The 13,895-nt window shown below is 40.7% G+C and overlaps 1 protein-coding gene across 4 annotated transcripts in view; it reads right to left on the bottom strand.

Annotated features, from left to right (window-relative positions):
* AGPAT3 (1-acylglycerol-3-phosphate O-acyltransferase 3) overlaps nucleotides 1–13,895 on the bottom strand; it is a 110,613-nt gene that overhangs the window by 30,222 nt on the left and 66,496 nt on the right. For all 4 annotated transcript variants that reach the window (XM_081951342.1, XM_081951344.1, XM_081951343.1 and 1 more), the window contains exon 2: nucleotides 122–348. In XM_081951342.1, coding sequence (XP_081807468.1) covers nucleotides 122–299 — 178 coding nt within the window. In that variant the 5' untranslated portion in view covers nucleotides 300–348. The remainder of the gene's footprint in view (nucleotides 1–121; nucleotides 349–13,895) is intronic.

The raw sequence follows: 13,895 nt of genomic DNA, 5'->3' as shown, positions 1-13,895 counted from the left end.
TGATGTCCACAAGTCATAAAGGGGCCATAGTTTTTCACCTCTGTTCTTCAGTTTGAGAAGAAACCAACAATCTGAATAAATCACATTCCAAGCTAATGCAAAGAAATTGTAGTATACTCACGGCTCCACAATGAATAGGAAAGGCGACAGTTTACTCGTCGATAAAACTGCTTGTTTAGAGGCCAGAGGATTAGCGTGCATAGTTGGATGAAGTTAATGATGAAGCCACTCACAACAAAGACAAATCCAATTAGGAGGTGAACTATAAATTGGGTCTTCAGAAATGCAAGTCTGCCCATGATAGTCCCTTAGTAGCGTTTGCAAGGTCCTTCACTCAGAATAACAATCCTACAGAAAGGAAAGAGAAATATTGCTTAGCAAATAAATTGTTTGTAATCTAGGGAGTAAGTGGGGAGAGAAAGGAAAAAAGACACAGAGAGCTCTTCTACTTCATGTAGCAGCTTGGGAACCATAAAAGACATTTTTGTCCACAGGCCAATTCCATTCAGGTTCTCTCTGGCTGTGGGTCAAGAATTGGTTAGCACTCTATGTTACTGATTCATTCCCAAGCAATATAGGAGCTCTTGCTATTAAATGACAACCCAGTTGTAATATACTGTATAGCAAAATGGTTTTCCAAAAGGCCTAGCCTCTGAGGCCACAGTATTTTTTTTAAAACGCCTAAGTATGAACAAGAAAATAAAAATACTTTATTTTTATACACAGACCCTGATCTTAAAAGACTGTAAATGTTTCACATTGGCTCACATTAAAAATATACAGAACTGGCCTAATTTCAAGGACATTTTAGCTTTTGGCCTGCACTGAAATACTAATTTCAGTTCCTTAAAAAGGAATGGACTATCAGTATTTCTTCCTTAGCCCCAGATAGAGGTGTCCCCAACTTACATAGAAAGATTCCGGCAACATGTACTTTCTACCACAGACTTCATCTTGCCTCTTGCTCATGAGTGGAGCAATCTTAACAGTGATGAGTTGCAGGCAGTACGCCCAGAGCACCAGGTACCGTTCCGGTACTGTGCTCTGGAGGGCCCACTCGTCCACCCATCGTCCTTACCTGTCTTTAAACTCTTTGGTGCTTCCACGCACGGCGCGTACATCGCCTGCGCGACACTCCACCGAGCAGCTGGAGCATTGCGGAGGCTCGCGGAGGCATTGCTGGAGGGTAGGACGCATGCACGCATGTGCGTGCGTGTGTGCTGCACATGCTCATATGGAGGACGCTGGGCCCAGTTGCAACTGTACCGGTTGCAACGGGATCCGGAACCCACCACTGAATCTTAAGTTATCTCTGGTTTGTATTCTATTCCAACACCATTCAAGGACCATCTCATAGCATGTAAAATATATTAGGCTTTGTCATAATTGGTAGTGGAGAGAAACCAGATGACAAAGATAACAGAGAAAGAATAGGTCAGCAAAATTGTGTAGTCAGCATATTTCATATGAATGCGGTCTTCTTCTGACTCAAGTACAAGTGGATAGCAACTTCTTTGAACAAGGGGAGTAAGGAAAAAATAAGTATAGGCTTAATGGGTGATGCCTTGGCCCACTTCTTCGCAAGTAACCTTTTTTTTTTTCAAAATAACATTATAAACCAAGGTAATCCAGTTTTTGACTCAAGAAAAATTAAATCCTGTAAGAGTTTACCTATTTTTAAACAGACTGGAGTCTGCCCCTCCCAAAAAGTATACACATTAATAATTCTGTATTACTCCCACAAAATTCCCTGCTGGTTTTGTTGCAAAAATATGACCATTCCTCTGGAAAGTATCTTTTTCTTGGGTTGCAGAAGCCAATAAAGAAGAAGAAGTAACCATTTTATTTGTATCAGGGAGCTAATCCAGTGAGCAGAGCTCCTAACATGTTTTGTTATTCCAGAAATAAGATTTGACATTTCAAATGCTAATACAACATCTCTGCTGTGCCACATTTTTTTCATAGGACAGAATCTGTTAGCTTAAAAGTATTTCCATTAATGTCAACACTGCTCAAATCAAATTATGATAGAAATCTAAAAGCTTAAACTCTTGTAACCATACATTAAAATTTAGTTTTTGAGCACTTTTAAGGATTAGAGCTCACGAGGCAGGAACCAATAGTGTACAGTTCGGACAGAATCATTGTAAAGTATAAACTTGGAACTGATGTCTTTTGACTCTTAAGTCTGGGGGGGAAAAACCCCCTTTCTGGAGACGGTGGGAGAAAAAAGGCTTAGGATTTAAATCTTGCGCTTCTCTCTCTCTCTCTCTGTCTCCCTCCCTCCCTCCCTCCCTCTCTCTGTGTTTTGCAGAGGAGTTGACTTTATTACATGTATTGCAGCTCTCATGATCCCTTGTGATTGGTCACATTAGCTATTAAGGCTGCTAAAAACTAAAATCTGCCACATCTGGACAATTATAGCTTCTTCATTTCCATGTGTATAGACCAAGGGTGTCAAACTGGCAGCCCATGGGCCAAATGGATCATGCACAAGCCATGCCCACCCCAACTCTGTGAAGGGCAAAAACATCGCGAAATGTTTGACACCCATGGTATAGACCACCTTACTTAGTCTTCTGCCATATCCACTCTCCAGACTTTTTCTTGTTGACAGTTGCTAAGTATGGGCTGCTACATGACAGGTGCTTATCTTTAGAATTCTAAAGCTCTGGTCCACTTTAGTTTTTTCATTTTCTATTACTTTGTCTATTTTGTGGCCCTACCAATTGCAGGCAAATAGTTTTTTCTTGCAGATATTCAAAAGCATCACTGTTGCTATGCTATCATGCCACTATATGGAGTCAGTCTGTGAAATCTTCTTGCAGCAATTAACCAAGCGGTCCACTGTTTCTTCAAACTATTTGCTGAAGAGACACTTGCTGTTTATTGCTGTCTTCTCAATTCTGGCTTTGTATGCATTTGTTTTTAAAGTTTGGGCTTCTGTAGCCAGAATTAGTCTCTCCGCCTCCTCCTTCAATTTCCCTGCACTTAGCAATTGCCAGGTCTTATTATTTGTTTGCCTGCTATTTTTTTTAACATACTGGTCACATAATGCAATACTTTGCCTTGTCATGTCTCTTTTCTATTCTTCATTTAGCTTTCCATGTAGGCAGTCTGGCCTCTCCAATATTCAGTAAGCCTTCATGGTGAACTACCTTCAGTACATCTTCATTGTACTTGAGATATTCCAATGCTCTTTTTTCTTCTTCAGTTTTCTGGTATACTTGCCTCAATGGTATTTCCTCCCCTGATTTTGGACTTTAAGATCTTCTTCATTCTTGTGATATATTCACTTTTAATCTTCTTGACTTCAGTGTCCTTGATGAGGTCAACTTGAAATATCTGTAGTGACTGTCATCATCCAGACTCTTGCTGTTATTTCCATTAGACATCTTGATTCCTTCAGATTTTGCTATTTTCCCATGTTGATATACAGACAGTATTGAGCAGCTATTATAATTATTTTTAAGTGTTAAAAACCATTAAATAACACAGCTAAAAAAATAATGGATGAAGGAATGTTAATGATAATGGAGCAATCTCACTAGTTCACCAATTCCCTGGGGTCCACAGGCCTGATGCAACTATCAGGTCTTGTGGGACCTTCAGAAAGTTAAGAGCAATGTGCAAGCCTCACCTCCAGGGGAAGAACATTCCACAAAATGGGTGTAACAGCTGAGAAAGCCCCCCTAGAGCCTGCCAAATATATAGTAGCTTCCTAAATGTCCTCTCTACTGGATCTGATGGAGTGGGCACATGTAATTGGAAAGAAACAATTGCTCAGATAACCTGGTCTCCTGCCACGTTGGGCTCCCGAAGAAGAGATCTAATGTGTGTTCTACAAGAAACTTAATTGGTTGTATCATTGCATTTGGCACTAATTGAAGCTCCCAGATACACTTCAAGGGCAGCCCAATGTATAGTGTGTTATTGGGAGGGTCCCATGGAGAGGCTACTAAGGCATTGGTCACTTTAAGAGACCCCCAGTTTAGGAATGGGCATAACTGGCACACAATATGAAGTTATGCAAAGACCCCCTCTAGCCACTGTTGCTACCTGCTCATCAAGCAGAAATCAAGATTCCAGGAGGACCTCCAGATTTTGCATGGGGTCTGATTAGGACAGTATAACTCCATTCAGCATCAAAAATGGCATAATCCCAGTACGGAAGGATCCCAAACCCATTCAGTCTTTCCCCATTCAAACTTTCATAGCCTCGAGACGTTGGGATAAGATGTCCACAACAATGCTTACGTTTATCAAAAGGGCAGAGATGTACAACTGGCTATCATCAGCATATTAATGATGCACATTCCATGGCAATGGATGAGGTCACTTAGCAGGCTCATGTAAATGAGGGGAAAAGAGGAAAAATCACTGACACCCCACTTAGTACACCCTGAGGAAGAGGATCCCTTCTCCCCAATCACCAATCGGAATTGACCATGAAGAAAGGAGGCAAGCCAACAGAACACCATGCTGCCTAGCCCCATCCTCTGAGTCAATCCAGAAGGATACCATGATTGAAAGTATCAAAAGTCAACGAAACATCAAAGAAGGCAAGGATGGACACATAATTCCCATCATGCCCATGCCAGAAATCAAGCAAAAGTGTGATCAATGCCATGACCATGCTATACCCTGGTCTGAATCCTGACTGAAAAAATATCTAGATAATCCATTTCCTCCAAGATCATCTGGAGGAATCACCTCAATCACCTTCTTCAAAAAAATACCATATGACAATTATCCAGTATCATCAGGTCTAGAAATGTTACAAAATTACTTAGTAAATAGTATAGTCTTCAAGCAGATATATTCACTCTGCTATTGTGCTCTGTAAACAAGACAACAATTTGATAAGAAAAGAATACTCTTACATTTATACAACAGCAGTAATTAGCAACTTAATTCTCATGTCTGTTAATGCACCTCAGATAGATGGGCTAGAAAATGTTGTTGTCCATTCTCGCTTCCAGGCAACATGGAAGAGAAAATGACACTTAATAGCAGGAAAGGTCACCTTGGGATGGCTTAAAAAGTTGTCATGGTGATTTTTCAAAGACAAATCATAGACAGATTTCTACTAATTATCTACAATAGGTTGTTGGTTATTTGAAAACAGTCATAATGCAAATTTCGCTTCCAATAGCCAGAGGAATAAAGCAGGTGAATCATGGAGCATGAAAGCAGTGATTAAACTATACCAATTTATGAGGACAAAGTTCTCTGCTTCCAAAACATATCAGAACAAGTAAGGGGGAGAAAATCTCCCCAAAACCTTTTCTATCAAAAAGTGGAGTTTTCAAAAGATTGCCTTTGCTTTCTGACAATACTTACACCATTTGAAAAAAAATTCCATAGAAAAAGGAAAACAGAAGTTTTCCTTTTTCTATGGTGAGCGGATAGAAATAGGAGATATAATCACTGCAAACAAAACGTGAAGTTGCCAGAGATCTCACACGGGATCTCTCACAATAGTGCTTTCACTACTTTCTTACCAATAAAGGATTACTTGTGTGAAGGATTATTTGTACACCTATATACATGCAAACACAACACATGCACATTTTTTAAATATATATATTTATAAAATATCACAGCCTGGCTCTTTGACTCATGGCAATTCCATTAATTCTAGGCAGAAAAAAGTGAGCAAAATTTGTAATTGTAAAGTCATTCCACATTCAGCACTAAGATATTCAGAACAGTTGTTTTTCCATTAAAAACAAGAGCAGAGGTGCTTACGACGATCAGTATATTTTTTGTATCACCTAAAGGTTTTGTATAACCTAAAGAGTTGTATAACCTAAAGAGTTTCCACTGCAGATAGTTACCTTAACAAAAGCCACCTACATCCATTTTGAGAATAAGATTTTAGAAATAATTTCATTTGCATTGAAATGATGTCGCGTTGTCAATAAGATGGCCTTGTACATTTTTTATGCTGTGTATGTTAAGAGCAGCAAGATATTTTTTTTCAATTTGTAGCTGTACTGTGTAAAGAAAGGACTTTAAAAATGGCTATCTAAAAATATTTCAATCCATATAAGCAAATTCCAAAACTGTTTTTAAAAGCGGGTATTTGAAAAATGTTTTTGTTAGTGGGATGAATATTACTAAACAGCATAGTGCAGCGATGGCGAACCTTTTTTGGCTCGCGTGCCACAAGTGGGGGGAGCGCGGGGGGGTCGTGTGCGGGCGTGCCGCACCCATAATGCAACGCGCCCCCCAGTGCGCATGCGCGCACAACGCACCCATTTTTGCATGTTTTTTTCGCCCTCCCCAGGCTCCAGAGGCTTTATAGGAGCCTGGGGAGGGTGAAAAGAGCCTCCCCTGGCCCCCGGAGGCCCTCCGGGTTGACTTCCGGGTTGCTCGGATGGTCGTTTTAAGCGCTCTGAAGGCTTCAGGGAAGCCTCGGGACGGTCCCTGAACAGGCACGAGACGTGCGTCTCCATCGCCCGGGCCCGGATCGCCTCCGCCGCGCGGCGCCTCAGGCCCGGCGTCCTTGCGCGGCTCCGCCCAGCCTCTGTGCGCTCACCAGGGCCCGGCCTTCATATCGCTGCTGCCGCCGCCGCCAGGACAGGCTCGGTTGAAGGGAAGTCCGTCAGGCCTCAGCCGCGCCGCCCTCGCCTCCTCCTCCTCTAGCCGCGCCATCGCAAGGATTAAGCCGAAAGGGGGGGGGACGGGGAAAGCGAAGGGGGCTTTGTTGTCCTCCTTCTCCTTCTCCTCCTTTCCCCCTCCGGCTCGAACGCGGCGCCGGGGCCCAGCAGGCAGTGAACGAGTCGGAGCCTGCCGACTGGAGGAAGAGGGTGAGAGGCGGGTCCTGTGAACGGCGGCAGCAGCGGCGGCAATAGTCACAACTCGGCTGCCTGCCGCCTTTCCCCTCCTTTGTCTCTCAGCCGGGGCAGCCCGCCGCCGAGTTGCGACTATTGCCGCCGCTGCTGCCGCCGTTCACAGGACCCGCCTCTCACCCTCTTCCTCCAGTCGGCAGGCTCCGACTCGTTCGCTGCCTTCCGGGCCCCGGCGCCACGTTCGAGCCAGAGGGGGAAAGGAGGAGAAGGAGAAGGAGGACAACAAAGCCCCCTTCGCTTTCCACGTCCCCCCACTTTCGGCTTAATCCTTGCGACGCCCGCGCAAAGCCCCGAGGGGACGGATTCCTGTGCGGGACGCATGGCAGGAAGGCTATAGAGTCCCCCCTCCCTCCGCCGTCCAGACGGTCCCTGAAGCCTTTGGAACGTTTAAAATAACGCTCCGAGCAACCCGGAAGTCACTTCCGGTTTGCTCGGAGGGTGGTTTTAAGCGTTCCGAAGGCTTCAGGGACGGTCCCTGAAGCCTCCGGGGGGGGGGCGGGGGAGGCTCTTTTCGCCCTCCCCAGGCTCCTATAAAGCCTCTGGAGCCTGGGGAAGGCGAAAAATAGCTTTTAAAAAGGTGAACTCAGCTGGCCAGCGCGCACATGCGCGCTGGCCAGCTAACAGGGCAGCGCCTAGCGTGCCCTGACAAATGGCTCCGCGTGCCACTTGTGGCACGCGTGCCATAGGTTCGCCATCACGGGCATAGTGGGATAAGAAAATAAAGTTCCCATCCCAAGTCTACAATTTAGCAACCAATTTGGCTAGAGCAAACAATTCTCGTCAGCACATTTATATGTATAAGCTATTCTTACAAACATTAAATTAAGTCTAATTCTCATTTTATATTGAATCTATATATCATCAATAACAAGCATTCTATAAGTAGTTTCTTTTCCTTCTGTCCCATGTACTCGCTTTCTGTCCCCTGAGATTGCTTCATTTGATTACTCAGCCACAGACATATATAGGAATGCTGTGCAAAAATTGGCATATTACCCTTTTGTATGGATGATTATAACATTTAGTTGCCCAGAAGTCCTAAAAAGGAGGGAAGGGAAGATTACTTTCATACAGCATCTTGTCTGAGCAATGCAGTATCTCTGCTGCAACTAATAAGTTCTTTAATAGTTCCCTGATTTAGTCAATCATTTTGTGATTCACTCAAAAACATTGGATGTTCAGGAATTAAATCTTTTTGTCTATTCAAATGATTTCATACATTATAGTGAGGTTTGGAACAAGAAGGAAGGCAACTTCATTTCACTGGGAAAGGCAAGAAAGAAAACAGACAGGCAAAGTGTTCTTAATATCTACCGTAGCTCTCGCGTCTTGAATAGCTAACCACAATAGTACCTTGGTACTCAATTGCTTCGAAATTCATCAAATTTGGTACTTAACACATTTTGACATGAAAATTTAGTCCCAGTACTCATCATTTACTTGGTACTCAATACACACCGTAGAACTTGTCAGTGTTGGCTGCCTTTTGATTCACTACATTACTCATTATGGGAAATATCTATTTGGTACTCATCTTTGTTGGTACCCATCGCATCTCCTGGAACCAATTAATGTTGAGTACCGAGGTACCACTGTAATCTTTTTTTGTTTAATTGTATTATAGACAGATCTTTACTTTACCAGGTCTACATTACAGAAATCAGATTCATAGTAATATTTTTTCTAAAACATCTAATCTACTTGCCTGATCACTATTGCTATTAGAAGATTTTTCACAAGGCACTTTAGCAACAGGTTTCCCAATTCAAATAACAGGAAAAGATGCCAATTCTATTGATTAGGATTAAGTACCTCTGCAACTCACACACATGAAGAGTTATGAACATTTAGAGCAGGAAGACACATCAAGATGAGCTACATAACATTGCTTTTTGGAAAGTGATCAGTATGCTAAGAAGTGTGACATTTTCTACAGTGGTAGGTTGCACTTACCTTCACTACTGGTTCGCTGATCATGCACGCGCACTTCCAATTCACACCTGTGCTTGACTTGCGCTGCATGCGTGTGTGCAAACCACAGCCCCTGCCACAACTAGCTGATTGTCAGGGCTCATGCATGCGGTGTGTGCGTGCGCAATTTGCCTTTTGCCATAAAAAGAGGTATAGAGCGTGGGCGGGCAGGCCAAAAGAGCCACTCTACCTATTCGCTTTCAGCTGCTCCAGGCCACTACCGGTTCGAACCGGCAGCAACCCACCACTGATTTTCTATCATAAACACAGAGCCAAGATTGTCAGGTTAACAGTCAGTTTATCAATCCAGCTAAAAGCACTTATTAAGGAATTAAATGTTTTTCTCTATCGAAATGATTTCACACATTATTGTCTGAAATTATACATCAACCCAGTTTTCTGGCTTGATGTTTTAATTGTGTATGTTTAGCTGTTAGCTTTATTTTATTGCATTAAATCTGTTTTCTTAAAATACTGGCTTTAAGCCTAACTAAACAAAATACCGAGAACTTCTTCTCTCTTAAATCCTCCTGCTGTGTGCACATGCGCAGTGCAATAAAAGTTGTGTTGCGCATGCACAGAAGCAAAAAAACAAGATGGAAGTGCCTGTGGCGCCACCCAGAGAACTGGTTCGGGGGCATGGCAGGCCTGGGTCACTGCCAGTTCCAGCGACCCAGGCTGCCAAACCACTACCGGATCGGCCAAACTGGGCTGAACTGGTAGGAACCCACCACTGCTCCTGCCATACCTTACAGAAACTACGTTGAAATAGTCTTTAAGAGACCACAGGGAGCCAGTAGGGCACTACTGGCGCCAACCCTGTGCATGGAACTGCTCTTAATTTTTTTTAAAATAATCTTATTAAAAATTACAAGGATAAAAACGAATATTAACTAAGAAAGAATGAAAACATAGACAGTGCAGAAAAGAAAAAAGGAAAATAGAAAATAAAATGAAAATATAGTAAAGAAAAAATAAATATATATACTATAAAGATACCCTTACAGATACCTGCATTTATTCCTAAATGGTTTCACTGTTCCTCACTAACTTAATAACATTTCAATATCATCATTCAAATAATGAAGAAGATAGCTTATGTTTTGTCATCATAAGCTAGAGGTTCCACTTCTGATACTGACAAATTAATAAAACATGCATTCTACTGTAATCCTGGATTCAGGTGAAATAGTGTTAGTCCCTTCTCAAATTCTGAAGAGTTAGATTGAACTACATTAATTTCTTCTTTTGAAAATTTTTTTTTTATTTTAATTTAAACAAAAACACAAAAAAAGAATCGTCCTTCATTACATCTTGCAGAAAGCGTGTTGATTGGTTACAGATAACTTTCGTGCATTTCTTCCACAGTCATTACTTATAGTTCATATTAGATTATACACTTTAAATCAAAAATCTTTGTATATCTTACTATCAATGTACCACAATTCTCATTTGACTACAATTATTTGAACGTGCTTTTACCTCAAATCAATAATACAATAATACAATAATACAATAGTAGAGTTGGAAGGGACCTTGGAGGTCTTCTAGTCCAACCCCCTGCCTAGGCAGGAAACCCTATACCGTTTCAGACAAATAGCTATCCAACATCTTCTTAAAGACTTCCAGTGTTGGGGCATTCACAACTTCTGGAGGCAAGCTGTTCCACTGATTAATTGTTCTCACTGTCAGGAAATTTCTCCTCAGTTCTAAGTTGCTTCTCTCCTTGATTAGTTTCCACCCATTGCTTCTTGTTCTACCCTCAGGTGCTTTGGAGAATAGTTTGACTCCCTCTTCTTTGTGGCAACCTCTGAGATATTGGAATAATGCTATCATGTCTCTCCTAGTCCTTCTTTCTCTTAAGCTAAACATACCCAGTTCCTGCAACCGTTCTTCATATGTTTTAGTCTCCAGTCCCCTAATCATCTTTGTTGCTCTTCTCTGCACTCTTTCTAGAGTCTCCACATCTTTTTTACATCGTGGCGACCAGAACTGAATGCAGTATTCCAAGTGTGGCCTTACCAAGGCATTATAAAGTGGTATTAACACTTCACGTGATCTTGATTCTATCCCTCTGTTGATGCAGCCTAGAACTGTGTTGGCTTTTTTGGCAGCTGCTGCACACTGCTGGCTCATATTTAAATGGTTGTCCACTAGGACTCCAAGATCCCTTTCACAGTTACTACTACTGAGTAAGGTATCACCTATACTGTACCTGTGCATTCCGTTTTTGTTGCCTAAATGTAGAACCTTACTCTTTTCACCATTGAATTTCATTTTATTAGATAGTGCCCAATGTTCAAGTTTGTCAAGATCCTTCTGTATCTTAAGCCTATCTTCTGGAGTGTTGGCTATTCCTGCCAGCTTGGTATCATCTGCAAATTTGATGAGTTCCCCATTTATTCCCTCATCCAAATCATTGATGAAGATGTTGAAGAGTACTGGGCCTAAAACAGAGCCTTGGGGTACTCCACTGCATACTTCCCTCCATGTAGATGCAGTTCCATTGAGAACTACACGTTGAGTGCGGTTGGTCAGCCAGTTACCAATCCATCTGGTGGTGATGCTGTCTAACCCACATTCTTCTACTTTATCTAGTAGTAGGTTATGGTCTACCTTATCAAAAGCCTTACTGAAGTCCAAGTAAACTATATCAACGGCATTCCTCTGGTCCACTAATTTTGTCACATTATCAAAGAATGCAATAAGAAATCATTCATACTTTAAAGACACAACCACATAATGGCATTCATTAGCTATTTCAAAAATACTCCAATAACATTACACCTTTATGACATATTCTAAGTAAAAGTCAATTAATAAAATTTTTAAACCTCCCCCCCCTTCCCCCCCCCCAACTCTCTGTTTAGAGTTTGTATCCAAATTGCTTTTGCCAATACCAGGGCATGTATATATTATTAAACAATATTCATTGACATTCCTTGTTGTTATTATAATTGGCTAAAAATCATTTACTATTTATATCCCACCTCCTCTCGTCAAATCCAAAAAACATTACACTTTTATGACAAGATCTAAATAAAAGTTTGTTAATAAAATTTATAGGTCTTTTTCCCAGATTGCAATTTGCAATTTATATCCAAATTTCTTTTACTAGATTGCCAGTACATGTATATATCATTAAGCTGTATCCATTATCATTTCATTGTTATTATAATTATTTGTTGATGAATAAACATTTAATAACAATCTGAAACAATCTAAGAATTACTAAATTCCTACTCATTAATCACCAAAATTAACTATTTTTTTATTATCAACTTTCATTGTCAACCTGTATCTTTCCAGTAGCAAAACAATCTTATCTCTCTTGCCAATTGTGGTGTCAGTCTTCTTTTTATCTCCTTTATAAGGTTTTTATAGACTTCTCTCCGCACTTTGTTGCTTGAAGGATCTCTCAGATAATCTCGTTGTCCTCCAGCTGTTATTAAAATTAGCTTGTCTTTGGTTGTCAATCATGCTTCTGAAAAAATTTCTCTTCTTAAATCCATCATCATTATCCAATGGCCCATGTGTTAACTCCAGATGTTACTCCTATGCTATCGGCCATGCACTGGCTTCCAACTAATAATTCAAAAATGTTGGTTTAGATCTAGAAAACCACATATGGCTTGGCATCTAAGTACTTTAAAGTCTGTCTCCTCCAATTAGACTTGTCCCTGTCAATGCAGTTCTCTAATGAAACACATGTAATATGGTCCTGTTTTAGTGACAGAACGTATTCTTTGGAACATCATTCCAGTTAAAATCTGCCTTGCTACCTCCTTGATGTCACTCAGAAAATCACATAAAACTTAAGTTCATTCATCGAGCATTTATAGATTGTGGTGACACTTCCACTTGTGTTGTTTATTGAATGATAGTATTGATCAAGTCTGGTTATGTTGCAGATTGATTTCTTTTTATTATCTTATTACTCTTATTAATGTATAGATGTATAAATAAATATAGATTTGCTTCTTTATATAAATGTGAACACAATTTGCTTCTTTACATACATTTGAGCACATTTCTTCCAGAAATCTCACATATTTTCTATTATATTTATGGGAAAACAAACAACAGTAGACAAAAGAAAGTTACTGTGTCTCTTTGGAGCATTAAAGTTGTTGGCATTTTTCATATCTGGCTCAATACTTCGTAAATATTTGTACACTTCACTCCCCAGTTGCCCCACTACTTTGTACACTGCTTTAATTACTTATTTTTAAAGCTTATATTTAAACATGGAAATCTCTCTGCCAGACATTGTACGTTTCTTAGACATATATTCAATATTTATGCTTTTAATTAGCAGTCATTCTTCTGTGCTCAACCAAGCTTCTTTGCAGGTTGGACTTGCATTCATATTTTTTAACTCCTCCCAAAGAAGTCTTCCCCACCAATCTTTAAATTTAAAAAGAAATGCTGAGAAATTGCTTTTCTGACCACCAAAACCAATCTTTATTTATTCAAACCATTTACTTACACAATATGTTTTCCCTCTCTTTACATAGGTTATTAAAGTTATTAAATGCACCACCCAATCCTTCAATAAAATAAGATAACTTTAGTGTCATTTTTTACTGTCAGCACACTAGCCCACTTTAAAATGAAATTCTGTTGCCTGTTCTCAAGAGAAAGTGTATATCTTACCCAATTACATGCATAACACACATATACACCAGAGGTGGTATTCAGCAGGTTCTTATCAATTCTGGAGAACTGGTAGTGGAAATTTTGAGTAGTTCGGAGAACTGGTAAATACCACCTCTGACTGGCCCCATGCCCATCTATTCTCTGCCTCCTGAGTCCCAACTGATCAGGAGGAAATGGGGATTTTGCAGTATCCTTCTCCTGGAGTGGGGTGGGAATTTTATAGTATCCTTTCCCTGCCATGCCCACCAAACCATGCAAAGCCCACCATGCCACACTCACAGAACCGGTAGTAAAAAAATTGAATCCCACCACTGATATACACATGCTATATACATACATACATACCTGCACCATACATATATATTTTATATTAATCACTGTCCATTTAGAATACATAGTGGAAAGAGG

The sequence above is a fragment of the Natrix helvetica genome (assembly GCF_964273705.1).
Source record: "Natrix helvetica genome assembly, chromosome: 4".
Lineage (NCBI taxonomy): Eukaryota > Metazoa > Chordata > Lepidosauria > Squamata > Natricidae > Natrix > Natrix helvetica.
This window is presented reverse-complemented; position numbering and strand designations above follow the sequence as displayed.